This window comes from Oncorhynchus kisutch, linkage group LG20, assembly GCF_002021735.2.
Source record: "Oncorhynchus kisutch isolate 150728-3 linkage group LG20, Okis_V2, whole genome shotgun sequence".
Taxonomy (NCBI): Eukaryota; Metazoa; Chordata; class Actinopteri; order Salmoniformes; family Salmonidae; genus Oncorhynchus; species Oncorhynchus kisutch.
In genome coordinates this window covers 17529213-17556540 of record NC_034193.2, presented here as the reverse complement: position 1 = coordinate 17556540, position 27328 = coordinate 17529213, and the positions used below count along the sequence as shown (strand labels likewise).

The 27328-nt window shown below is 44.2% G+C and overlaps 1 protein-coding gene across 1 annotated transcript; it reads left to right on the top strand.

Moving 5' to 3' along the window:
• The first annotated feature begins 750 nt into the window (after positions 1-750).
• Positions 751-26569, top strand: lmf1 (lipase maturation factor 1). The gene is made up of 11 exons (XM_020453534.2): positions 751-1163; positions 1477-1786; positions 4456-4466; positions 10420-10568; positions 18033-18098; positions 21674-21841; positions 22836-23016; positions 24353-24506; positions 24706-24889; positions 25454-25566; positions 26021-26569. Exons 1-11 carry the CDS (start codon positions 956-958, stop codon positions 26184-26186), a joined length of 1710 nt encoding a protein of 569 aa, XP_020309123.1. The 5' UTR covers positions 751-955; the 3' UTR covers positions 26187-26569.
• Positions 26570-27328: the final 759 nt, after the last annotated feature.

Here is a 27328-nt window from a genome sequence, read left to right as displayed (position 1 = left end):
TCTGAAGAGCAGAGGGAGATTGCTGTGAGCCTCAAAAGATTCCGGACAACATATGTTTTGTGTTTTGCACTTCGGAGTAAAGCAACCGTCAAAGGAGTCATATCAGGATGTTTAGGTTGAATACCCGAAGAGAATTCCTGGTGTGGTTGGTGCCCAGTGTTTGACCTGCTGGGTGAATGGAGGAAAGGAAGAAAGTCTGTCGGTCCTGTTGTTTTTGATAGAGAAAATACCTATTAATGTGAAGCTTGGTTATGTAAGATACGCCATAACAGCTTGGATCCCCAAACCACTGAAGTGTAAGAATTGTAAAGGATTTGGCCATGTTTCAAGTGTGTGCAGACGAAAAGAGTATACTGAAGAACGTTGTGTAGAAGGACGACGGTGTAGACTATTTTTGTTGTTGAAAACTAGTGAAGATATGATGGTGAATACACCACAGCCTGTAGTAAATGTTTGCTGCCAGACAAAAGAGACCCTGTGTTAAGGTGGATTTAGTTGAGTTCATTAGGACTCAAGGATTTTGAATCTGAAGACTTGCAAGGGGTACTGGCCCCAGAAGACCTGCTCACCCAGGTTCCCCTTGAGCCTGTGTAGGGATCTGATCATTGTTTTTTATTTTTTATTATTGGTAGTTCCGTTTTTTGGGGGAAGGTGGTGGATGCACTTTCAATTGTGTGATCGCCAATATACCATAGAAGAAGAAGGCCCACCAATCATACGATTTTGCAAGACACATCTGCTGTTCAAGGGTGTTAGTCTACTGTACGTAATTTGTTCGACAATTAAACAGACGTTCAAATCATCTCCCTTAACGGGTACGGCACTATATCACTATGCGATATGCATTCCACGGTAAGCATGTGCAATGCACGGATTTTTCAAAACTCAGACGCTACGTTTCTAGACACTCTTGAACGAGCCCTCTGATCACGTGCTTTTTAGAGCGTCAACCAAAATGGCGACTCACAGTGAGAGTTCTGAAATCACTTTGAGAAAAAGACGCGTCGAAACAAGGAAAACAACAACGACACATTCAGATGACAACACCCCAAATAATGAAGAGGACACTTGCAAAGCAAAGAAGCAAGAATTGGTTACATTGCAAACCGGGACTTACTGGCTCACTCGAATTGTGCTTCTACGTTCCATTGCTTTCATCTACTGTAAGTTCGAGTGTGATATTCTGAGAATGTAGCGAGTTATGATGCACTGGCTCCATTATAACTTAGCTTCCAGACCATTGCGTAGGCTATATTATTCTCGTCAGTTTTCATGTGTGTATTGTATGGTGGTAGTTGGAGTTAAAACCAATTTAATGTTCAAGTAGACATGGACACATCGTTCACATGACCATTTACCAAGAAACATAGCAATTGTTCTCCTGTCACATTCTTAAATGAACCAGACAGTTCGTTCTAGTACTCATAAACCTATATTTATTCACCTCACACTTCCTCCACCTCTCTCCCCCTGTAGTCATTGCATTCACTGTTGCCTACAACCAGAACAAACAGCTGATAGGAGAGCGAGGCCTCTTGCCCTGTAAGGATTACCTTCTCAGTGTGAAGCGCTATGTGGGGGGGAAGATCGATATGTCTGCCTTCGCCTACACTCCCTCTATCCTGTGGTTCCTGGACTGGACGGACATGGATGCCAACCTGGATGGCATTGCCCTGGTGGGGATGGCGCTGTCAGGCTTTGTGTTGCTGACTGGCACTGCCAACATGATCATCATGGCCATGCTGTGGGTGCTCTACCATTCTCTCGTCAGTGTGGGGCAGATCTGGTGAGTGATGGGTTGGAAAAACACCACATGAGGTTGGTTGCACCTTAATTGGGGAGGACAGGCTCGTGGTAATGGCTGTAGCGGAATCTGTGGAACTGTATCAAATATGGCAAACACGTGGTTGATTCCATTCCATTTGCTCTGTTCCAGCCATCATTATGAGCTGTCCTCCCTTCAGCAACATCCACTGGTATACACACACACACATACTGCTGTCTATGTTCCATGTGTGTGGTAGGGTGTAGTTTAGAGGTCGACCGATTAATCGGAATGGCTAATTAATTAGGAAATCGGTATTTTTGCCGATTTTTTTTTTTAAATGAAAAAAAAAATATTTTTTTTACACCTTTATTTAACTAGGCAAGTCAGTTAAGAACACATTCTTATTTTCAATGACTGCCTAGGAATGGTGGGTTAACTGCCTCGTTCAGGGGCAGAACGACAGATTTTTATCTTGTCAGCTCGGGGATTCAATTTTGCAACCTTACAGTTAACTAGTCCAACGCTCTAACCACCTGATTACATTGCACTCCACGGGGAGCCTGTCTGTTACGCGAATGCAGTAAGAAGCCACGGTAAGTTGATAGCTAGCATTACACTTATCTTATAAAAAACAATCAATCATAATCACTAGTTAACTACACATGGTTGATGATATTACTAGTTTATCTACCGTGTCCTGTGTTGCATACATTCAATGCGGTGTGCATTCTCGAAAAAGGACTGTCGTTGCTCCAACGTGTACTTAACCATAAACATCAATGCCTTTCTTAATCAATACACAAGTATATATTTTTAAACCTGCATATTTAGTTAATATTGCCTGCTAACATGAATTTATTTTAACTAGGGAAATGGTGTCACTTCTCTTGCAACAGAGTCAGGGTATATGCAGCAGTTTGGGCCGCCTGGCTCGTTGCGAACTGTGTGAAGACTATTTCTTCCTAACAAAGACAGCCAACTTCCCAAACGGGGGATGATTTAACAAAAGCACATTTGCGAAAAAGCACAATTGTTGCACGACTGTATCTAACCATAAATATCAATGCCTTTCTTAAAATCAATACACAGAAGTATATATTTTTAAACCTGCATATTTAGCAAAAAGAAATCCAGGTTAGCAGGCAATATTAACTAGTTGAAATTGTCACTTCTCTTGCGTTCATTGCACCCAGAGTCAGGGTATATGCAACCGTTTTGGCCGCCTGGCTCGTTGCGAACTAATTTGCCAGAATTTTACGTAATTATGACATAACATTGAAGGTTGTGCGATATAACAGGAATATTTAGACTTATGGATGCCCACCTGTTAGATAAAATGCGTAACGGTTCCGTATTTCACTGAAAGAATAAACGTTTTGTTTTCGAGATGATAGTTTCCGGATTCGACCATATTAATGACCTAAGGCTCGTATTTCTGTGTGTTATTATGTTATAACTAAGTCTATGATTTGATAGAGTAGTCTGACTGAGCGGTGGTAGGCAGCAGCAGGCTCGTAAGCATTCATTCAAACAGCACTTTCGTGCGTTTTTACCAGCAGCTCTTCGTAATGCTTCAAGCATTGATCTGTTTATGACTCCAAGCTCCTGAGATTATGCTGGTGTCACCGATGTGAAATGGCTAGCTAGTTAGCGGGGTGCGCGCTAATAGCATTTCAAATTCCTATAACTAAAACCTCTTACCTGGGAATATTGAAGACTCATGTTAAAAGGAACCACCAGCTTTCATATGTTCTCATGTTCTGAGCAAGGAACTGAAACGTTAGCTTTCTTACATGGCAAATATTGCACTTTTACTTCTCCAACACTTTTTTTTGTTGTTGCATTATTTAAACCAAATTGAACATGTTTCATTATTTATTTGAGGCTAAATTGATTTTATTGATGTTTATATGTTTTATTGATATTATATTCAGGTAAAATAAGTGTTCATTCAGTGTTGTTGAAATTGTCGTTATTGCAAATACATTTTTAAAAATCGTCCAATTAATCGTTATTGGCTTTTTTTGGTCCTCCAATAATCGGTATCGGCGTTGAAAAATCATAATTGGTCGACCTCTAGTGTAGTTTACAGGGTTGTGTCTGGGCCAGTGTGGGGGGGGCAGTAGTGAGTGAGTGAGTGAGAGAACATGTTGATGGGGCATCTGTGTTATGGCTCGAAGATAGGTCAGTCTCAATCTTTGGGATGGATGGACTGTACAACGGTGAGAGACAGACAAACACATGACCGTTTTCCCTCGTTCTCTCAGCTCTGTTGAAGTTCTTTGTGGCTCTGAAGAATAAGATGAAGAGGGTAGACAATTCCTGAAGACATTTTCAAAATTGTTCACCATCTGCTTCTTATGTTCTGAATGAAAAATGTGGATTTGGAGACATCAAGGCCATCATGCCAACAGTGATTCAGTTAGCTGAATAGGCTTAAAGGGATCATTATTGGTATGTCCTGCTTTTTAGTCCAGTGTGTTTAATAGGAATAAGTCAATTTATCAACACTATTCAGTTTTCATCTTTATAAACTTCTGACACATGTAATTTGATATGTACGATTGTGGGTACAGTATTGCAATTTGCGGTAAGTGCTTGGTACAGAATGTAGGTTTGGCTAACTCTCTAATCAGATCAAAATATCTTTTTAAGCTGATCTATTTTATTTTTTCCTCTCCTTACAGGTATTCGTTTGGTAAGTTAACTACTTACATTCAATTACATTTGTACGACTACAACATCCATCTGGGACCGTTTCCCCGATAGCGATGGAACTTAGGCTTGTGTTATTTTGTGTTATTATTCCATGTGTTATTTTTTTTGTGTATTTTCTACATTGTAGAATAATAATGAAGACATCAAAACTATGAAATAACACATGGAATCATGTAGTAATCAAAAACGTGTTAAAACAAATGCACAAAATATTTTATATTGTTCAAAGTAGCCACCCTTTGCCTTTGACAGCTTTGCACACTCTTGGCATTCTCCAGCATCACTTGGGATACTTTTCCAACTGTCTTGAAGGAGTTCCCACATATGCCAATCACTTGTTGGCTGCTTTTCCTTCACTCTGCGGTTGGGTTGAGGTCAATTGGGTTGAGGTTAGGTGATTGTGGCGGCCAGGTCATCTGATTCAGCAATCCATCACTCTCCTTTTTGGTCAAATAGCCCTTACACAGCCTGGAGGTGTGTTGGGTCATTGTCCTGTTGAAAACAAATGATTCTCCCACTAAGCGCAAACCAGATGGGATGGTGTTTCACTGCAGAAGGCTGTGGTAGCTATGCTGGTTAAGTATGCCTTGAATTCTAAATAAATCAGTGTCACCAGCAAAACACCATCACACCACCTCCATGTTTTACGGTCGGAACCACACATGCGGAGATAATCTGTTCACATACTCTGCGTCTCACAAAAACACAGTGGTTGGAACCAAAAATCTCACATTTGGACTCATCAGACCAAAGGAGATATTTCCACCGGTCTAATATCCATTGCTTGTGTTTCTTGGCCCAAGCAAGTCTTCTTATTATTGGTGTCCTTTTAATAGTGGTTTCTTTGCAGCCTTCAATAGATCATGAAGGCTTGATTCACGCAGTCTCCTCTGATCAGTTGATGTTGACAGGTCTGTTACTTGAACTCCGTGAAGCATTTATTTGGGCTGCAATTTCTCAGGCTGGCAACTGTAATGAATTGATCCTCTGCAGCACAGGTAACTCTGGGTCTTCCTTACCTGTGGCGGTCCTCATGAGAGCCAGTTTCATCATAGTGCTTGATGGTTTTTGCGACTGCACTTGAAGAAACTTTCAAAGTTCTTGAAATGTTCCGCATTTTCAGACCTTCATGTCTTAAAGTAATGATGGACTGTCATTTCTTTTTGCTTATTTGAGCTGTTCTTTCCATAATATGGACTTGGTCTTCTACCAAATAAGGGTATCTTATGTATACCAACCCTATCTTGTCACAACACAACTAATTGGCTCAAATGCATTGAGGACAGAAATTCCACAAATGAACATTCAACAAGGCACACCTGTTAATTGAAATGCATTCCATCTGATTACTTCATGAAGCTGGTTGAGAGAATGCCAAGAATGTGCAAAGCTGTCATCAAGGCAAAGGGTGGCTACTTTGAAGAATCTCAAATAAAATATATTTTGATTTAACACTTTTTTGACAACTCCTTGATTCCATATATGTTATTTCATAGTTTTGCTCTCTTCATTATTATTCTACAATGTACAAATAAAAACCCTTGAATGAGTAGGTTTGTCCCAACTTTTGACTTGTTCCGTTACATTTTTTTTTTGTACCCGTTCTCCCCAATTTTGTGAAATGCAATTGGTAGTTAGTCTTGTCCCATCATTGCAACTCCCGTACGGACTCGGGAGAGACAAAGGTTGTGAGCCATGCGTCCTCCAAAACACGACCCTGCCTAGCCGCACTGCTTCTTGACACACTGCTTGCTTAAACCGGAAGCCAGCCGCACCAATGTGTCGGAGGAAACACTGTCCAGCTGGCGATCGTGTCAGAGCGCATGCTCCCGGCCCACCACAGAAGTCGCTAGAACTCGAAGGGACAAGGACTTCCTGGCTGCCCAAACCCTCCCCTTACCCGGACGACGCTGGGCCAATTGTCAATACTGATAGAATTGCAAGAAAGTCAGCACTGCTCTCGGATCAGCTTTCTCCATTTGAATCATACCTTTTTAATAGGAATTGTTCCACAATACTCGGCTCCTAGACTTAGCGAGATGATCTCCTATGTATTATGGCTGCAAATATTGAGGCAGCTCGGCTAATGGTTATCCCATAATAGTGCACAAAATCACAGATTTGGCACAGGTAATTTTGCAAGCCAATGCTAACTAAAGTTAGCGCAATGACTGGAAGTCTATGGGTATCTGTTAGCATGGAAGGTCATGTGTTTAGCATGCTAGCTGACTTCCAGTCATTGTGCTAATACTAGTTAGTAATTCCACCACCGCTTGTTAGCAACTGTCTTCAAACTGCATGCAGAGACCCCATCCCTGGGTCGTTCCTCTTTTCAGTTTGCTGCAGCGACTGGAATGAGCTTCATCTCCATCAGTTTCATCTCCATCTCTTCATTCATAGACTCAATCATGGACACTTACTGACAGTTGTGGCTGCTTCGCGTGATGTATTGTTCTCTACCTTCTTGCCCTTTGTGCTGTTGTCTGTGCCTATTGTTTGTACCATGTTTTGTGCTGCTGCAATGTTGTGCTTTTTTTTTTTTTATCCCTGCCCCTTCCCTGCAGGAGGCCTTGAGCCGTTATTGTAAATAAGAATTTGTTCTTAACTGACTCGCCTCGTTAAAAAAAGAAGAGACAAATGGTATCCACGAGTTCATCGAACTCTGGGGAAGTAGATAAAGGACCTCGTTGTCAAAACCCCAAAATATCCCTTTAAAATGAATTGATTTCAAAATGATTGAAATAGATAGGCCCATGTAGCCTATACTGTATTTATTTTGTTTATGCAGTCATCTCTAGTTTTTATTTGAAATATCTTTCTATCCTTCACTTATTTGTAACAGTTGCAAAGACACTGGCAACTGTGAAGGCCTATTTGCAGTCAACAATTAATTGTATTATCGGCAGTCACAGAGAAACATATAAACAGCTTGATTCTATGTTTAGCGGAGGTCTTCTGTGTATAAAGTGACCCAGAAAGGCAAAAAAAAGCACCTGTAACGACACATTTAGCTGTCCGACAAGTGGTCTGAGGCAGCTGGTAAATAACAAGTAGGTCTTGCGTAACTGGTTTTGTGAAACTGCTCAGATTAAATGATGCTCGATGAAGGTTCTAACGATGAATCAAATCTAATTCTATTGGTCACATACATATGGTTAGCAGATGATATTGCGAGTGTAGCGAAATGCTTGTGCTTCTAGTTCTGACAGTGCAGTAATATCTAATAAGTAATTCCACAACTACCTTTATACACACACGTGAAGGGATGGAATAATAATACGTACATATAAATATATGGATGAGCGATGGCCGAGCAACATAGGCAAGATGCATTATATACATATGAGTATTGTAAGATATGTAAACATTATTAAAGTGGCCTTATTTAAAGTGCTTAGGGATCCATTTATTAAAGTGGCCAATGAATGGAGTCTGTATGTAGGCAGCAGCCTTTGTGTTAGTGATGGCTGTTTAACATTCTGATGGCCTTGCGATAGAAGCTGTTAAAAAATCAAACTTAGCCTTACCATGCTTTTGAGAAACCTGGACCTAAGATTTGTAACGGCCTGCTCTTTGTCACTCTACAACCTAGCCCTTATCTAACCTTCCCACAACCACCACTGAGCCCTTGTTATCCCCTTTGATGAAGTGATCACATTCAGCTCAGATGTGTTAATATGATCTGGGTCATAGTCAGAGGTTTGGGATGATTACATTTCAATACATAATCTCATCAACACTCGGCTGACATGGTTTAATGCCCCTCCCTAGTCTCTCTTGGCAAGTTGGCCTATTGGCATAGAGATCAGAGTCGGTGTATCATGCCACCCAAAACCCCATTTATCCTCAGACCTCAGTAAACATCTGGCCCTGGATGGGCCTGTCTGTATTCAAAATGTGTCTCTGGAGTAGGAGCGCTGATATAGGATCAGTTTTTCCTTTTACAGTAGATCATAATGAATATTATTATATTGACTGAGGGCACCTAATCCAAGATCAGCACTGCCCAGGGTTAGCAGATGTGGCTGGTTCAGCTTCAGCTGGTCTTTTGTTGCCTCAGCAGGATTCCTCACTTTGTCAGCCCAATAACTCAATTCAATCAGACTTGAGTCCAATCTAATCACTGCAGGGCTGAGTGTAAGTAGTTCTGGATGTAGGGCGCTAGTTCAGATAAGAGCCCAGATCAATTTGACCTCACTGATTGGTTAATGACACTTCGGAGTGAAAGACTCCAGTCGGATGTCTGTGGTCAGGTTTTGTGGTCTTTTTTTTTCTTCTTTCTTTTACCCTCGCTCATTATACAGATGACTCGTTTATCAAAGACTAACACTGTAGAGATGGTGTTAAATAAAAGAGAGAACAAAAAAACAAGAATAAATGTATTTCCTCCTTTAGTCTGTTCAACTACATACTGTACTCTGTGTCCCTCGATCTCTCTCTCTTTCTCTTCATCTTTGTCATTATCTCTGTTTGCATGTCCACTGGGCGAAGGCTACAAAGACTGCCTTTGTTAGGAGGGGCGAACAGGCCAACAGCTGCACAGATCACACTGGATCTCTCTGAGGAGAGACGGGAGCAGGTGGGCCTTCACTGGGAGCCCTCTGCTGCATTCACATCAGGCCAATCTGTGGAATTAGATTGACGTGTTTGTATTATACATGGGTGCATGGACACTCGCACACCCATGACGGCACACGTGCACTACCTCTGAACCATTTCACTTTACATTTATGAACAAGCCTGCAGTGATTGGCCATCGGGACATATGCACATAGCAAGAGGAGGTTATTTGTGGTCATCATTGTAGAATGACAGATAGAGATCGTTCCAGAACAGTGATGTTTGCATAGACAGACAGATAACTGGCCCTAATTCACTTATACAATTACAGCTGTCCATATTTTGGTTATTCAAAGCATCCCCGGCTGCTCTTCTTGTTTTGACTGTAAGTAATGCTTCAGAATGGTGAAGGCAGCTCAGAGTATTTAAACAAAAAAAACATGCAAAGTGTCATGCACAAGGGGAATGATCATTATTTTTTTGCTATCCACTTCTTAACTCTCCCCAGCCTTAACTTTTTGACTTTCCCTACTTCATCACAGATGTGGTAACTGAGTCGCTCCCCTGATGTATGTATCCATGCAGCATTCGCATGCTGAGAGATGTGGTCACTTTTGACCTTTAGCAGTCGCCTTTGCTCTCCATATATCCCACGTCTTCATCTCTCCTGCCCCTTAGTCATCTCATTCCATATCTTGGTCCCTCTTATTATCCATCCTTACTCAAACACTTGGACTGTCACTCTATATTCTCCCCACATCTGCTTGACTATTCGTCATGCCCCTGTCCTTTTTCTGAAACCCCTGTCTCCTGTTCTCCGTCTCCCTGACGTCCTTTCTCTGAACGTTTGCTCTGTCTCTCTTGCTCTCTCTGTTTCTCTGTCTCTCTCGCTCTCTCTGTTTCTCTGTCTCTGTCTGGCTCTCTCGCTCTCTCTGTTTCTCTGTCTCTGTCTCTCTCGCTCTCTCTGTTTCTCTGTCTCTGTCTCTCTCGCTCTCTCTGTTTCTCTGTCTCTGTCTCTCTCGCTCTCTCTGTTTCTCTGTCTCTGTCTCTCTCGCTCTCTCTGTTTCTGTCTCTGTCTGTCTCTCTCGCTCTCTCTGTTTCTGTCTCTGTCTGTCTTTCTCGCTCTCTGTTTGTCTGTCTCTCTCGCTCTCTCTGTTTGTCTGTCTCTCTCGCTCTCTCTGTTTGTCTGTCTCTCTCGCTCTCTCTGTTTCTCTGTCTCTGTCTGTCTCTCTCGCTCTCTCTGTTTCTCTGTCTCTCTCGCTCTCTCTGTTTCTCTGTCTCTGTCTCTCTCGCTCTCTCTCTGTTTCTCCTCCTCTCTCTCGCTCTCTCTCTGTCTCTCTCCCATTTCCTCTCACTTCTCCCTCTGTCTTCAGGTTGGGAAAGTCAGTTGTTGGAGACAGGCTTCTTGGGGATCTTCCTGTGTCCTGTGTGGAGTCTGTCCCAGGTGCCCCCTCGCTGCCCCCCCTCGCTAATCTCCATCTGGACCTTCCGCTGGCTCATCGTTCGCATCATGCTGGGCGCTGTGAGTGACACACACACACACACACACACACACATCTATCACACTGACACTGAATTCACCTCATAGTCTGTGGAAGAAAACACAGGTGGAATTTTCCTGTGTTTATAAGAAAAGTGTTTACTGGGCTTAGACTCTTCTCTATGGTCAAAACAAAACACCATCCCTAAGAAAAACAGACACTGTTGTCTTTTAAAACGTGGGGGTTGGAACCTGCCACAATGCCCAAAGTGTTTTTTCAATTAGGCCCATAAAGAGGACGGAGCAACAAGGGAGCTATATGTTCATTCAGCTTACCCCAGTGCCAATAGTATGATTGACTTTAAGTGCTTACAACTGTACAAGACCCTCTTGTCATTTCCCCTAGACACAAAGTCATTACTACACATTTATTCAAAACAGAAAAGCACTTTACGTCCCCTCAGACACGGCTGAGGCTTAACCAATAAGCAGCTTTTTAATCACGGGGTAATCATGATTTTTATTGTGGTCGGGGCAGCTAGGTTTAAAAAAAATTGACTCAGTTAGATTTTTTGGATAACATTAGGTTAAAGTTTTTAAAGCTTTTTAGGAAATTCTTGTCATGTCTTAAGTTCCTTAGATTGACACTGGCAGTGTAAATACAAAGCATTAAATCCATTAAAAAAGCCATGCTACATTCACTCAGTGTTTGTCATGTAAGTGTTGGTTAGACTAGGTCAGGGTAATCTATCCCTTGGTCTGTGGTTGACCACTGTTAGAGTGCTATTGAGAACCCCTTTAAGTGAAGGGGATGGAGCCAGTAAACTTGGAAGGGACCCTAAGGAAGAAGAAACTTAGCTGGTTTCATGTTCGGATTCTGAAAGCATCAGTTTATAACCCGATTCAATGATTTTATTTCTCAATGTCCACTTTCTGTTTTTATCCAATCTTGATATGCGTATGCTGTCAGATTATGTCAAAATGGTTGAATAACGGTGCTATTGAGGACATCACATTTTCTGCTTTGCTAATTTCCCTCAGCAGATTCAACTAAACAGATTCTCTCTTTTGAGTGACTTTACAAGTCAGGCCCTTCCTCACATGCTAAAAATATCCTTTCTGGCAGCCCACTTCTTTCTCTTACCCTGTTCCTCTGCTTTTGCTTTCCTGACCTAAGCTGCGTGTGCGTGTGCATACACACCTCCTTTCATTATCCAGGCTGTTAGCATCAGAGGGTAAGTCCAGGCAGTTTGCTAAGTGGTGCTAATGGGATCTGATTCACAGGGCAGTGTCAGCGTTTAAGCTGTGAAATACAATCATGGTAATCAGGGTGCTGGTGTGGTGCCCCATGATTGGGTGTGGTAGAGGTTGGACCTGGCCAGTAAACTAGCTGTCTCACAGCCTTTGCACGAGGTACCACATCTCACACTCCTGCAGGAGGAACGGTAGGCCTAGTAGAAGGAGTGCACCAGGTCATGATGGAGAGCATCTCCCCATGCTCCTGTTTTTGAAGAAGTCCAGTAAAACCATAATACTTACATATAAGTGCTTGTCTGGTTGGACTGTATCATTCTCCTTTGGGGGGGGGGGTCACTTTGCGAGGAAGTGTCTCCTGCAGGCTGTTTGTTGGTTTGGCCCGTATCCATGTTGTTGAGTTTTGAGGTTGGCCCTGCCCCCAATTGGCCTCGGAGTCCTCTATTGTCTCGAAGACTGTTGATGGGACTTGGGACATTGTTGGTAGGGGGAGCTACGCATAAGACAATCATTGTTTTCCAGTATTGGGAATTACCGATGGTGAGAGGTCAACGTAGCATAAAAAAGTTGACACAGAATAAAAGACTCACTGTAATGTAGTTGATTGCATCCTGCGTAGAAACATACATGTTAATGTTTGAAGGTTTCTGGGAGTGTTTAACGCCTTCCTGTTTAGGCGGTTGGCAGGGGCATCGAGGCGTACCTTTAGGCAGCTGGCAGGGGTGATCGGATTTAGGACGTCCCTTGGCCCCTCTCCCTGGTCAAGCCCAGAGCCACGTCACTCTTTTTCATTTGCTGTAGTCAGAATGAACCCCTGACGCCAAATGAAAGTTCTCTTTTTGGGGGGGAGAGAAATATACTACATGTAAGTATATAGGCTTTTTCCCTTTGTAGGGAAATGAATGCTGGCTTGATCCAGTGTGCATCTGGTTACTGACTGTCTTTGGGTGTCAATGGCTGCCAGTGGGAGAAAGCGGTGTTGATGATTGTTTCTGTGGTTCTTACACTGATGATTGGTTATCACGGAGTGAATTCTGTTTTTTGGAAGTATTATCACTGTAGGAAGCATAGTAAAAGAAAATCAAAACCAAACCCCTAACCCAATCGTCTTTCTTGTATGTGACAGTTATCAGCCGTACAGTACATACATTACCGTATCATGTCGTCTAGCAGGGAGTCTGTCTTTTTTTACGACTGTCCCGGGTCGACCTGCTTTTTCTAGGTCTGGGTAGTGCTAATGACATCCTCAGGGCCTGCTTACCTCAGCCTGCCCAGCCTCTCTCTCTCTACTCAGTCCCTGACTTACAGCCTTCCAAACCAGCCACGACATTTTCACCACTCACTCTCCTTGCCACCATACCCTACTTTTATTGTCGGGAGTCTGCATAAATCTCTGCGCGGCACCCAAACAGGAAATAGACGGACTTGCTCGTTGTCGTTTGCACATTTGCGAAGTGCTCCAGCCAACGTGCACCTGGAGTTCGGTGTGGATGGATGGAGCCCAGTGCTGTGGAACAAAACGCTCAAATGGTGTTTTATTGGAGTCGCATGCATCGACTCAATTTGTCATGGCCAGGATTTTCTTTTAATGGTGGCTGACAAATTTCATGGGATAATGGCTGCCTGCACCCAACCACTCACTGTTTTTATGCCTGTTGACAAAGTAGAACTATTCTCATATTTTCTGTTGTGGTGTTCACAACACAAAGCACTACTTCAGTGACAACTGAATATCGGTAAAGGCCTTTCCGTTAAACGATGGTCAAAATGGCCTCCCTAATAATTTTGCAGTCGCACCACCTAGGTTCTCTGGAGAATGGGAAAGTGGCCTACTCCGTGGCCTGAATATGGGACAATGGGAATTGATGATCCTCATGACTGAATTGTATTATAGTCAACACCCAACGATTTATAAGCATAATCTAATGCCCTGATAACCTCAAAGTGGCCTAACAAAGTCGAGAGTTATTGTGTATTCTGTGCCCCATGACAAGCAATGCGTCAATATGTCCTGGTTACACATTCTCACGGAGCATCAATGCTGATTTTATTTGTCTAAATAAGAGATTTTCGAAGTGAGTTTGCATCTTGCTGCTTCTTCTGGAGTTGAAGTCTCCAGTGCTTTTTATTGACTGTAGTTTTCTCAGGAAGAAATAAGGATTTAAGCCCCTTGTCCTCCAAGGGCTGTATGGTGTTGTAGTTGATTATACGTGGCCAAGACAGACTAGTGCTTTAAGCTGTTGTGTACATTTTGATTCTGGCTTTTTCCCTCTATACATGTGTCGTATGAAGGGCCGTTTTGATATAGGTTCCTGCTGAAATCATAATACCTTATATCGAAAGTTACGGTTTGACAATCCAAAGCATCCAAGGCTGTCTTCCAGTCTGTGTCATTCAACCCCTGTCTTAAACTGCAGTTGATGTTGCATGGCAGTGAGTTATTACCCCGTAAGAACTGTTAATATTCTCCAAATCTTTAATTCTTCTCTTTTGGCTCTGTGTTGGAGGAATAGAACACACCACAGAACAACACTATTATTCATGTACACCAGAAGCACATCTGCTAGCACTTAAATATAATATTCATAATGTCCCTCCGTCGCTGCAGGTAGTAAACAATCCTGTTTGAAATGGCATTAGGACAGCAGGCGGGTGGCATAAACAGACAACTACATTTATCCTGGTTATGTTTATAGCCCAGCTGATAAGTGGAGGGGGGGGATCATTTTCAAATGAATGGAATCACATTTTTCAAGAGAAAGTACATTCCCGGCGCGCTTATTAGATTATCTGTAATGTTGTAGATGCAAGAATGCTCGCTGATAAATAGCAAAAGTAACCCATGAATTAGGCGTCCACCGTCAGCGAGTGCAGCTACCCCTCCCCGTGTCCCTCCAAACCTCTCTCCCTGCTCCCCCAGGGATATATCAGCCTGCAGTATAGACCCTGATTTCACCAATCAGCGTCTATTGCATTAGTGGAGAGGGACAGAGAGACCTTTAGGACTGGTCTGTGTGGTGCATGAGACCATTGAGGAGAGAACCTATGCTCTGACTGAGCCGTGTGTGTGGCTGCAGGCACTGGTAACTGCATTGGTTCATAGGTTTGTGCAAAGAGCAGATAGAGGTGTGGCTTTGAGTTCTCTGGGGCATCCAAAGAGGAAACAAGTAGGAAAACGAGTGAAGACTACTTCTCTCCCTTGACTGTTTTCTGAGTCGGTCGTAATGTTCTGAAGCTCATTTGAAAGTAATGGATCGCTAACCAGCTTTTAATTCCATTTTTCCCGCTTGTCTTTTATCAGTGCTGCTTTTTATTTCCTAGAATTGGAGATGAAATCCGAGCCAGATAGCTTAGTCACAGCCCACATCAGCTGTTGTCCTTCCTCATTTTTCTCTTAATTTTGTTCATGCTTCGTTTAATATGATTACGCACATTAAATCCAGCTTCATATCCGTCAATGCATCCCTCTCTCGCTCAACAGAAATCCCTCGCTCTCTCGGGTCATTCAGTTGCTTTGGTAGAGTCAGTGAATTTGAATACTCATTTTTAGCAGACGTTGTTATCCAGAGCGACTTACAGTAAGTAGTGAGTGCCGACATTTTCATACTGGTCCCCCGTGGGAATCGAACCCACAATCCTGGTGTTGCAAGCGCCATGTACACCAACTGAGCCACACAGGACACAGACCCCTTGAGTTTTTCCACATTTTGTTACGTTTCAGCCTTATTCTAAAATTGATTAAATAAAAACAAATCTTTATATCAATCTACACACCATACCCCATAATGACAAAGATAAAGCATGTTTTTAGACGTTTTGTTATTAAACATAAAAAAACGAATACCTTATTTACATAACTATTCGAACCCTTTGCTATGAGACTTGAGCTCAGGTGGATCCTGTTTCCAGTGATCATACTTGAGATGTTTCTACAACGTGACTGGAGTCCATCTGTGGTAAATTCAATTGATTGGACATCATTTGGAAAGGCACACATGTCTATATAAGGACCCACAGTTGACAGTGCATGTCAGAGCAAAAACCAAGCCGTGAGGTTGAAGGAATTGTCCATAGAGCTCCGAGACAGGATTGTGTCGAGGCACAGATCTAGGGAAGGGTACCAAAACAATTCTGGAGCTTTGAAGGTCCTCAAGAACACCATGGCCTCCATCATTCTTAAATGTAAGAAGTCTGGAACCACCAAGACTCTTCCTAGAGCTGGTTGTCTGGCCAAACTGAGCAATCGGGGGAGAAGGGTCAGGGAGGTGACCAAGAACCCGATGGTTCTCCAGAGTTCCCCTGTGGAGATGGGAGAACCTTCCAGAAGGACAACCATCTATGCAATCAGGCCTTTTATGGTAGAGTGGCCAGATGGAAGCCACTCCTCAGTAAAAGGCACATGACAGCCCGCTTGGAGTTTGCCAAAAGGCACCTAAAGACTCTCAGACCATAAGAAACAAGATTCTCTGGTCTGATGAAACCAAGATTGAACTCTTTGGCCTGAATGCCAAGTGTCACATCTGGGGTTATCCTGCCACCATCCTTACGGTGAAGCATGGTGGTGGCAGCATCATGCTGTGGGGATGTTTTTCAGTCAGGATCGAGGAAAAGATGAATGGAGCAAAGTACAGAGTGATCCTTGATAAAAAAAAAACTGCCCCAGACCTCAGACTGGGGCGACAGTTCCCCTTCTAACGACCCTAAGCACACATCCAAGACAACGAAGGAGTGGCTTCGGGACAAGTCTCTGAATGTTCTTGAGTGGCCCCGCCAGAGCCTGAATTTGAACCTGAATGAACATCTCTGGAGAGACCTGAAAATAGCTGAGCAGCAACGCTCCCCATCCAACCTGACAGAGCTTGAGGATCTGCAGAGAAGAATAGGAGAAACTCCCCAAATACAGGTGTGCCAAGCTTGTAGCGTCATATCCAAGAAGACTCGAGGCTGTAATCATTGCAAAGGTGCTTCAACAAAGTACTGAGTAAAGAGTCTGAATACTTATGTAAATGTCATTTTTCACTGTTTTTTATTTTTTATAAATTGGCAAACCTTTCTAAAAACCTGTTTTTGCTTTGTCATTATGGGGTGTTGTGTGTAGATTGAGGGGGGGGGATCAATTTTAGAATAAGGCTGTAACTTAACAAAATGTGGAAAAAGTCATTGGGGTCTGAATTCTTTCCGAATGTATATTATTAATTTTGATTGACATGTAGGGGCAACGTCACCGTGTGCCTTAACACTAAGCTTAGAACGTAGAGTAGTATATTAGAAAAGACTACAGACCCACAGAGCTGCTACTAGGAGCTGTTCAAGTGGACAAGACACAGTGGAGTTACTGAGCTCCTCTATGGCCTTGTCTTCATCTAGCCAGCGACATAAACACACACACACAGTGATGGTGTGACCTGTGATGTAAAGTTCCGTTGTACCTCAACAGACGCATAGCGGAATGAATGAAAGTGGAAATGATATTGCAGTAATTAAATCTTCCTTTCCTCTTTGCAATACAACAAACGTTCTCTTCATTTGTACAGGCAGACAATACTGCAACTTATACCAGGCTTGAATGGAGACCGTTTATTCAATCACAACAAATAGATTTTTGCCTTGGCTGTATACATGTTTATTCTGCCAGAATTGACGAGCAGAAAGAGCCTTTATGCAACAAACAGGTTGTTTTACATGATACTTGTTTGAGTGCCTCTGTGTGAGTAGCTATGCTCTCACCATTAGCTAGCCATTGGCGATTCAGAGTTAACCGCTAGCTAGCATGCTAGTGCTAGCTAGGTACCAACAGAAGGAATATGAGGGAGATTGGTTGAATATGGAGTCACTCTTATCTAATGTACATACAAACTGTATCATACCAACCCACATCTTGCAATCCTTCAGAATTGGTTGTGATTGTTAGCACACCACTGTACTGTCATGGTTCATATTGAATGATCACTGATTATATGGTGTATTGACATGGTAGTCGGCCTGAAGTTTTGGTTTCATGGTAATTTAGATGATAAATTACATACAAAATCTATAGATTTTAATACAGACTGTTGGTCAATTGGAGCAGGACATGTCATTTCTGTATGTCCCAATGATATGCTCTCCACAAACCTCACAAACTAACACACCTGGACAGAACCACTGGCCAAGGGGCTGGTGAAGTTGGAGGGTCCCATTTTTAAGTCTGCACCATGAAAATGTCACCTTGAGTTGAGCTGAATGATTGACATGTCGTTGTCTTCTCTACAGGGGCTGATAAAGATCAGAGGGGACCGCTGCTGGAGGGACCTGACGTGCATGGACTACCACTACGAGGTGCGTGTGCAATACAGTTCCCTCCATCCTTGTCAGCAGTGCTTGTTGGCATCTTGTCGTCAGGGCTTTCCCCTGGCCTGTGCTGTGTCATGCTGAGAGAACAGGCCTTGGCACATGATCCTTATCAATCGCCTGCTGTCCCAAACTGAGTTAAACTAATCACTTTATTATCGCTCTTTCTGTGCCACACCGTTGGATCGACTGCTCCTGTCTGGCTGGCCGTGGACACACCAGTGCTTCCCCAAGCTAGATATTCTCCTTAGGCGGAGCTCCCCAGGCTAAACAATAAGCTTACACATAGACCTAAAAGTTCAATTGAAACTGAGGCAATGGTTTAAGTCTTGGTCCTGGATAAGAAATACTACTTCTGTTTACTTAATGTGTGACGATACATTTCTTAGCATATGATAGGACATTGGGAGCCACTGTCTGCCACAACGGCTGGTAGACAAGCCTCATGTTGGGTTTTCTCCATAGGAAGGGAGAACACAGCTGTGTCATCTCCAGGCTGTAACCCACACAGCTGGGAGATGAGACGGCATGGAGCATTTTGTCTAATGACAGAGACCAGGAATACACCACGTCTCCCTGGAGTCTGACTGACTATGGCTTTTTATGGCCTTGAAAAAGTCCCTGAACGGTCTACTGTCCTTAGGCTGGACTCTACTGATGCATACATACTGTACTGACATCCTCTGTCTGGGTAGAACTTACTCTCAGATCTAGGATCAGCTTCCCCTCACCAAATCCCTAACCTTAACCATCAAGGGGACGACACATTAAACTGACCTTGGATCAATGTTCAGGGGCGACTTCATCCCACTATTGACACCAGGAATCTCTCTTCCTTGTGTAGTAGGTTAACTTCACTGTACAGGTTTTAACATATGACAAACCCATTCTAAGTCTGTTAGCCCTGTCCGGCACGGCTCCTCTTTGCTCTGTTCGCCTGCTGGGTGGATTTCCCATTAAATGGGAAACATGGTTATTTTCTTTGGTCAATACGACTCCTCATTCATTTCTTTATGCCTGCCATTTTAAGAGCCTGCCTTTAGCAAGTTATAGGCCATAAAGAGTCATGATATAAGTAGGAGACCCGTTGAACTGATTTGAGGTTGATTAGAGTTAACTCTGTTCAATGGCCTAATTTGCTGCCTTATAAGGGGGACAGACAGGGTGGGTGAAACATTGAACAGACATTAAAATGTCTAACTGGTCAAGCATGGCTTCTAATTCGTGGCCACGATTTTCTGATTTCTGTTCCTTATTTGTGGGTTAGTGTTTGTTATTGTGTGTTTGTCCATGTGTTTTTAAGTGGGCAAGTGTGTCCATGTTAATTTGTGTCATGTACATTTTGTGTCCATGTTAATTTGTCACTCCTCTACCGTATCAGTATTGTCATAATTGTTGCCTTGAAATTTTTACCTCAACACTTATGTCCAAATATGCCCACAACCTCCCTTATTCCAGGCTGCTTCTGTCTTGGGGGTTCATAGGTGAGAGGTGTGGAGGGATGCCTGACACCCCTTCCTCTCTAAACCCTGTTAACTCAAAGGGACCTTTGTCTGTGGACCATCACGCCTATCTGAGAGAGTCTGCTAAGAAACAGGGGTCTCATTCAGGCCCATTGAGCCTCCTGTTACAGTTCCATCAGCCTACATTATGTCAGCTTTGTTAGGGCTTCACGTGGAGGCTAATGGGTTTCTGGCAACAGTGGTGGTCAGCCAAGTGAACCTGTGTGGATCAGAGACCAAATGAACGCCTTGACAAAAATAGTTTTTTTTAAATAAATAAAGGAAGCATTCCAATAGTGTTTGTTCAACCTGGATGTCCATGTTGTTTAACCTGGATGTCCATGTTGTTTAACCTGGATGTCCATGTTGTTTAACCTGGATGTCCATGTTGTTCAACCTGGATGTCCATGTTGTTTAACCTGGATGTCCATGTTGTTTAACCTGGATGTCCATGTTGTTCAACCTGGATGTCCATGTTGTTTAACCTGGATGTCCATGTTGTTTAACCTGGATGTCCATGTTGTTTAACCTGGATGTCCATGTTGTTTAACCTGGATGTCCATGTTGTTTAACCTGGATGTCCATGTTGTTTAACCTGGATGTCCATGTTGTTTAACCTGGATGTCCATGTTGTTTAACCTGGATGTCCATGTTGTTTAACCTGGATGTCCATGTTGTTTAACCTGGATGTCCATGTTGTTTAACCTGGATGTCCATGTTGTTTAACCTGGATGTCCATGTTGTTTAACCTGGATGTCCATGTTGTTTAACCTGGATGTCCATGTTGTTTAACCTGGATGTCCATGTTGTTCAACCTGGGGTTATGGAAAAGCATATATGGGATCCTGAAGACTGACTCAGTACCTCCATGCAGGCTAACGGGCCCATATCCCCATCTAAACATTGACCTGCCAGCTCCTAACCTGTCAACACCCCCAGGGGTAAAGCGGATTTACATTTCACCCCCCCACCAGCCACCTAACACCCCCTACCCCCTCTACCGGAAGCCAAGGGCGCCAGGTAAGGTTTGCCTGCCCCCCCCTTGACGCTGACACACTGCTCCCTTTCAGCCTCCAATCTCTCAAAACTCACGGCAGAGCCACACAGCGCAATGCATCATGGGTAAGAAGACTGCAGAAGCTATGTGAGGCTGGCTGAGGGGGGTTGGTGGGTGTTGTTTTGTTAGTTTGTTTGCTGTATGTTTGGGGTTGCAGGCTCGGTGCCCTCGGCTGTCTGGGGGTGTGGTCTCTCTCACTCTCCAGCCCTGTCTGGTTCTGCACTGAAAGAGCTCTCTCAGGACATGTCTAAAATAGGCAGTAGCTTTACTTAGCTCTGGAAACCTTCCTGAAGGTGTGGCGTTATAATTGTACACTGTTTCCCCACGCCATTCTGTCCCATGGTTTTATGCCAAAACAATGAGGGGGAACTTTTTTTTATTTTTATAGCTATTTTACATTTAAGATCAGCTACATTTCATGTTTGGCACAAGGTGTCATTTGGGCAGTCATTGTAGCCATCGGGAAAGCTGGTAGGGATGTTAAGTTATACAGTATCTCACTGCCATTCATCGCCATGCAAATGCAGTCATTGGAGGGACACCATGTAAAATCCATGCAAACATAGAGGTGCTGTGCTTTCATTAGCTTATCCTTACCATTACATGCAAAAACATACCTTAAGTCATTGCCGTAGCATGAGTGTTATCTTTCGTTTGCCTCCTTCTATCCCTCTGTCATTGCTCATATTTGAGTATCGGTATGGTTATTTTAAAACTGAGACAAATGGCTTTTTCCTTGACCTGGAAGTACTCATGTTGTGGTTGTGCTCTCCCTGGGTCAGTGTCTGGTCCTCTGGCTCATCCCAGTTCTGTGGTTGAGACTGGAATGATGTGGTGGGTTTGGTGGCCCCAAAATAAGGAGTGAAGGTACTGACTCCCCTCTCTAATGCGATCTCTGGAGATGCACTGTGTGGTTATCAACAGTACAATTCTGTTGTGTGTGTCTGACAAACTGCCAGTGCCTGCCTGTCTCCTGTCTGTATTCATTCTGTTTCTCCCTCCAGACTCAGCCGGTGCCAAACCCCATGTCATACTATATGCACCAATCCCCATGGTGGTTCCATCGCTTCGAGGTTCTGTCCAATCACTTCATCGAGCTCATCGTCCCTCTCTTCACCTTCCTGGGGCGACGCATGTGCATGGTCAACGGGACGCTGCAGATAGTGTTCCAGGTGAGATGACAGTAGAAAGGCTAGGATTTTGGGAGGGTAACTGATCCTAGATCTGTGCCTAAGAATACCTGGAGTAGCTCTGACGTCACATTGCCACCTAGTGGAACCATTGGTGCATGACAGCAGTTTTATGGCAACTGCAGTCATCAGTTTGATGAATGGAGTGTTTTTCAGAGCCAGCTATAATTGAATGAATACAGGAAATCAGGACTTTCCCCGCTGCAGTATGCTGAACTATTAGCCAAAGCAGATGATCCTCATCAGTCATATCATGCTATCTTTCTGGCAGTACCTTTTGGAGGAATCTAAATACTACTCCTCATCCTTTCTCCCCATCTACTCTCTTTCCTCCTCCTCTCGCCTCTGTTTCTCCTCGCCTCTGTTTCTCCTCCTCTCCCCTCTTTCTCCTCCTCTCCCCTCTTTCTCCTCCTCTCTCCTCTGTTCCTCCTCGCCTCTGTTCCTCCTCTCCTCTGTTCCTCCTCTCCCCTCTTTCTCCTCCTCTCGCCTCTGTTTCTCCTCCTCTCCCCTCTTTCTCCTCCTCTCGCCTCTGTTTCTCCTCTCCTCTGTTCCTCCTCTCCCCTCTTTCTCCTCCTCTCGCCTCTGTTCCTCTCCTCTGTTCCTCCTCTCCCCTCTTTCTCCTCCTCTCCTCTGTTCCTCCTCGCCTCTGTTTCTCCTCTCCTCTGTTCCTCCTCTCCTCTGTTCCTCCTCTCCCCTCTTTCTCCTCCTCTCGCCTCTGTTCCTCCTCGCCTCTGTTCCTCCTCTCCCCTCTTTCTCCTCCTCTCGCCTCTGTTTCTCCTCTCCTCTGTTTCTCCTCGCCTCTGTTTCTCCTCGCCTCTGTTTCTCCTCTCGCCTCTGTTTCTCCTCTCGCCTCTGTTTCTCCTCTCGCCTCTGTTTCTCCTCTCCTCTGTTCCTCCTCTCCCCTCTTTCTCCCCCTCTCGCCTCTGTTTCTCCTCGCCTCTGTTTCTCCTCCTCTCCCCTCTCCTCCCTCTTCAAGGTGACTCTGATAGTGAGTGGGAACCTGAGCTTCCTCAATTGGCTGACCATAGTTCCCAGTTTGGCCTGTTTTGACGATGCCTCTCTGGGGTTCCTGTTCTCGTCTGGCCGAGGGGCCAAGCAAGCCGTACTGGACCTCCAGGCTGAGGAGGCATCAGGATGGACCCCCAAACCCACCAGGGGTACCTACTAAACAGAAATGATTTATCCTAAAGGAGTTAGAGCCCACACACCATAGAAATAGAATGATCTATTTCTATCTTCATTCCCTCACAACCTACACCCCTCTCTGCCCAGACCCAACTTTACAAATGAAGTAATCGACAGGGCTAAGGTATTGTGGGTATTATCCTGGATTTCTGGTTATTTAGTATTTTCCTGGATTTCTGGTTATTTAGTATTCTCCTGGATTTCTGGTTATTTAGTATTCTCCTGGATTTCTGGGTATTTATTTTCAGCCAGTTGGCGTTAGAGGCCCTGCTATCCTTTCTGGGTGTTTTATGATTGGGACTAATGATGGCAGGCAGAGAGAGGGAGAAGAGGTATTGCATCAGCCTTCAACATGACTACCGTTCCACTGGGTAGGCCTGACTGATGTCTCTACCAGCCACGCTGTGTGTGTATGGATTCCCCCTTCCCACGTGCTTGGCTTAGCTTTGTGTGTGTTTACAACCCCAAAGAGCAGTCATTGAGTGGAGCCACATGAGCACCCTACCCCTCTCCACCTTCTCCACTCCCCACCCTCCAATCCCAATCTCCAACACACACACCTGGCTGTAGGCACATCTGGAGCGGGCTAGCAGGCTATAGGGCCTTGACAGATGGTAGACAACACCAGGGTGCTGGCAGGGGGTATTAGGCATTACTAATCACACATTACCAATGTGACTGGGTGCCTAGCAGTTGGCACATGAACATAAAGGAAAGAGTTTACGATTTGGACGCGATGGGAGGAGTGTGGATTACTACTGGGACAGCTGAGGAAAGGGAGGAGGGAATGGAACGAGAGCGAGAGACAGCTGGAGATAATGTGGAAGAGGGTGATGGAGAGAGAGGAAGAGAGAAAGTGAGGAAGGAATGCCCATGTGGTGTGTTAGAGCAGGCATAGGCTCTAGCTAATTGGTCTCCCAGGAATCGCTAATGGCTTTAGTTTTATGCTGGGTAATATATCTGCTAAGTGGCCCTAACATTCTCTACCTGCACCATGGCTGCTTTTTAGAATTTTTGGGGGTCATAAAAGTCCATTATTTAAGTCAAACAACAGGTATAGTTCTGATGGATGGTTTTAACATGCGTGGGACTGGTTGACGGGTTGGCATTTCAATCCGAGACAGGTCGTGGGGATTTGGAGCTGTCAGCTCCTCCAGTTGTCAGTGGCTAAATGCCTCATGACCTCATAGGCTAAGCCCCTCTCTCTGGCTACTGCCAGAGGGATCTTGAGTTCCACAGACAGGCAGACAAACACACACACACAGGCACACACACTTCCTCTTTTTTTTCACCTCTTCTCCATCCTAGGTATGCTTTTTCGTCGAGTGGTGAATGTGGCTCTGGGCGTTCTGATTGGCTACCTGAGCGTTCCTGTAGTGCTGAACCTGCTGAGCTCCAAACAGGTGATGAACACGTCTTTTGACCCGCTTCGCATCGTCAACACCTACGGGGCCTTCGGCAGGTATCCTTCTCCTCTTCCTCTCTCATTTTATTTCAACACTTTCTATATCTCTCCACTTGATCAGTCCAAACTGCCACATCCTCTCATTCTATTCTTCTCTGGTCCTCTCCTTTTCTCTACTCTACTTTCTCTACTGCCATCCTTTTTAACTTTACCTCCCTCACAACTTTCTTTGCCCCCCCCCCCTCTCTCTGTGCAGTATCACTAAGGAGCGGACTGAGGTGATTCTGCAGGGTACTATGAATGAGAACCCTAAGGACCCAGAGGCTGTGTGGGAGGAGTACCAGTTCCTGTGTAAGCCAGGGGACCTGACCCGACGCCCCTGCCTCATCTCCCCCTACCACTACAGGCTCGACTGGCTCATGTGGTTCGCTGCCTTCCAGGTACAGTCCAAGTCCGGGACTCAGCAAAGACCTTTGATCTACAGTATCCGGCTCCAAGTTGACATATAAGAATCAGGGATTCTGTTTAATTTGTTTTACTGTTTGTTGGTTTTGTGGGAAAATCCTGCCTTGGATGTGAGCTGACTAACTCTGTAAAGTCTGGACCCAGAACTACCTGCTCTGAGTAATTCCCTCTGTCAGGGCTAGCTGCCCACACTATTCTCAACTCTGGACGCTACAGCTCTCTCAGGTGTAGTTCTGGCCAGAGACTCGGCCGTGTGGCGCCCTGTTTTATTGTCCCCTTCTCAGGGCATAGGGTTTCCCACTGGTTTACATCCAATCCCAGAACCAAGAAAATCCCAGTCAGACATTTTGGCAAGAGGGGGAAGGTTTATGATGTCGCAGATCAGCTCAAAAGTTTGGAATGGTAGACTGCTTCAGATTGAGGGCTTTGTTCGACATGACAGTTGATCCTTCATTCAAATGTCCCCTGTTTTTCTCTGTTCTTCAGAACACCCTCTTTCTCCATGAATTTAACCCTCCTTCTCTCCCCCTCTCTCCCAGACCTATGAGCAGAGTGAGTGGGTGATCCACATAGCAGGCAGACTGTTAGCCAACGACACATCAATCCTTTCACTGATGGAATACAACCCCTTCCAGGGCAGAGACAACCCCAGGTACACTGACTAACACAGAGGAGACTGGTAGCCCTTTTTAAAACCAATGAACTATGTATTCCACTACAGGATTGTCCATGATAAAAACATAAGATGGCGTAATTCAGTTTGATACATACATGTGAGTTTAATTAGTACGTATATTTAATTTGTTTAAAATGGCCAGAAGTTGCCGTTGGAGACAGCTGCATTGAAGGCGTAACCGATCTCAGCAGTGTTGTGCTGAAGCAGAGTGGAACTGGAAGGTTGTGTGTGGGTGTGTCCTGCGTTGTAATACGTGCAAGCCTCACATTCTCTTAAATGAAAATTTAAATAAATAAAGAATCCTTGTCCTCCAGCCCCCTCTAGTGGAATGTTTCCTCTCGATATGAAACGTCTTTGTATTCTCTCTGTCAGTCACACTAAACATTCCTCGCTCTCTCTCTCCCCCCCCCCCCCCCCCTTTCTTCCCCAGGTGGGTCCGAGGAGAACACTTCAAGTATAGGTTCACCCTGCCTGGCAGTGGTCCCCGAGGGAAATGGTGGGTGAGGGAACGTATTGGAGCCTACTTCCCCGCTGTGGATCTGGTCGCTCTCAGAGGATACTTTAAGTCCCGGAATTGGCCCCATCCTGACCTTTGACCTACAGTATGACCAATCACACTAATGTATTCTATGAGCGATGGATGCCTGAGACACCGAGGTATCGCTCCCCCTTATAATTTGGGATCAAATATGCTCTGAAAGCAAACATGTTGACATGAGTACCCTGATATCGGGGAATTTGTGCCATTCTGAAAAAGTTGTTAGATTCTTTTTGTTCCTCTATGTTGCCTGTCTTCAGCATGTCATGTTGCCATCTGCTGTTTGCACTAAAGAATGTCCAATCCTTCCTGTGAATAGGGATATGCCACTCTGCCACAATAGGAGAGTTGAGGGGATGACAGTCCATGTTGGGCTCACATCGCCAGACAGACTACACACATTGTGTCTTTTGAAAATAAAAGGTCTATTTTGGAACAAAGCTAGTGTTTCCATGTGTTTTTGCTTTTTGTTTGTTACCCTAAGCAGGTTGTCCAACTAGTTTAGTGGTTTAAATCATCCCCTGAAAGAGCCTGAGTCCTTCCCTCAAATAAAATGACTAGATTGACATTGCAGTGTTGTACTAAATACAAATTCTCCTAACCGTTGTATGTCTGTGTGTTATGGGGGTCTGATAAGGATCCAATGACTAAATGCATAGAAAGGGATGGTTTTCATCAGTGGAATTGTATCTGTCATTGTGTGTGTGTTCAGCCTACAGAGTAGTGACAACCACAACAGACTAGAACCCTGTTGAGACGATACTCCTGCCAGTCCTTGCATCCCACAATACACTTTTCTCCCGGCATGTCTGTTTTTAATTGTGTTCACCTCATCACAAATATCTGAGCCAGCTACACTGTTTGTTTTCCAACATAGATGGTGTATACAGTCTGTTCAATATTGATGCTTACCTACACTTAATACATCTGCTGGTTTCGCTATTTGTAGGCCAAAACAACACGGACCCATTCTGTGGTAAGCTATTACTCCAAAGTGATAAATTATCACAAAAAAAAAGTAAGTTACCTCTGAAATGTTTCATTATTCTACCTAGTTGTGGAGGAGATGGTGGCGTTGTCTGTACAGGCAGAAGTGAGCCATCCAGATGGGTGTAGCTATACTTTGATGTGTGCAGGTCCAGACTTGGAACATCTGCTGCTTCTAATGAGGACTTCTAGTCAAACCAGTGGGACAGGACA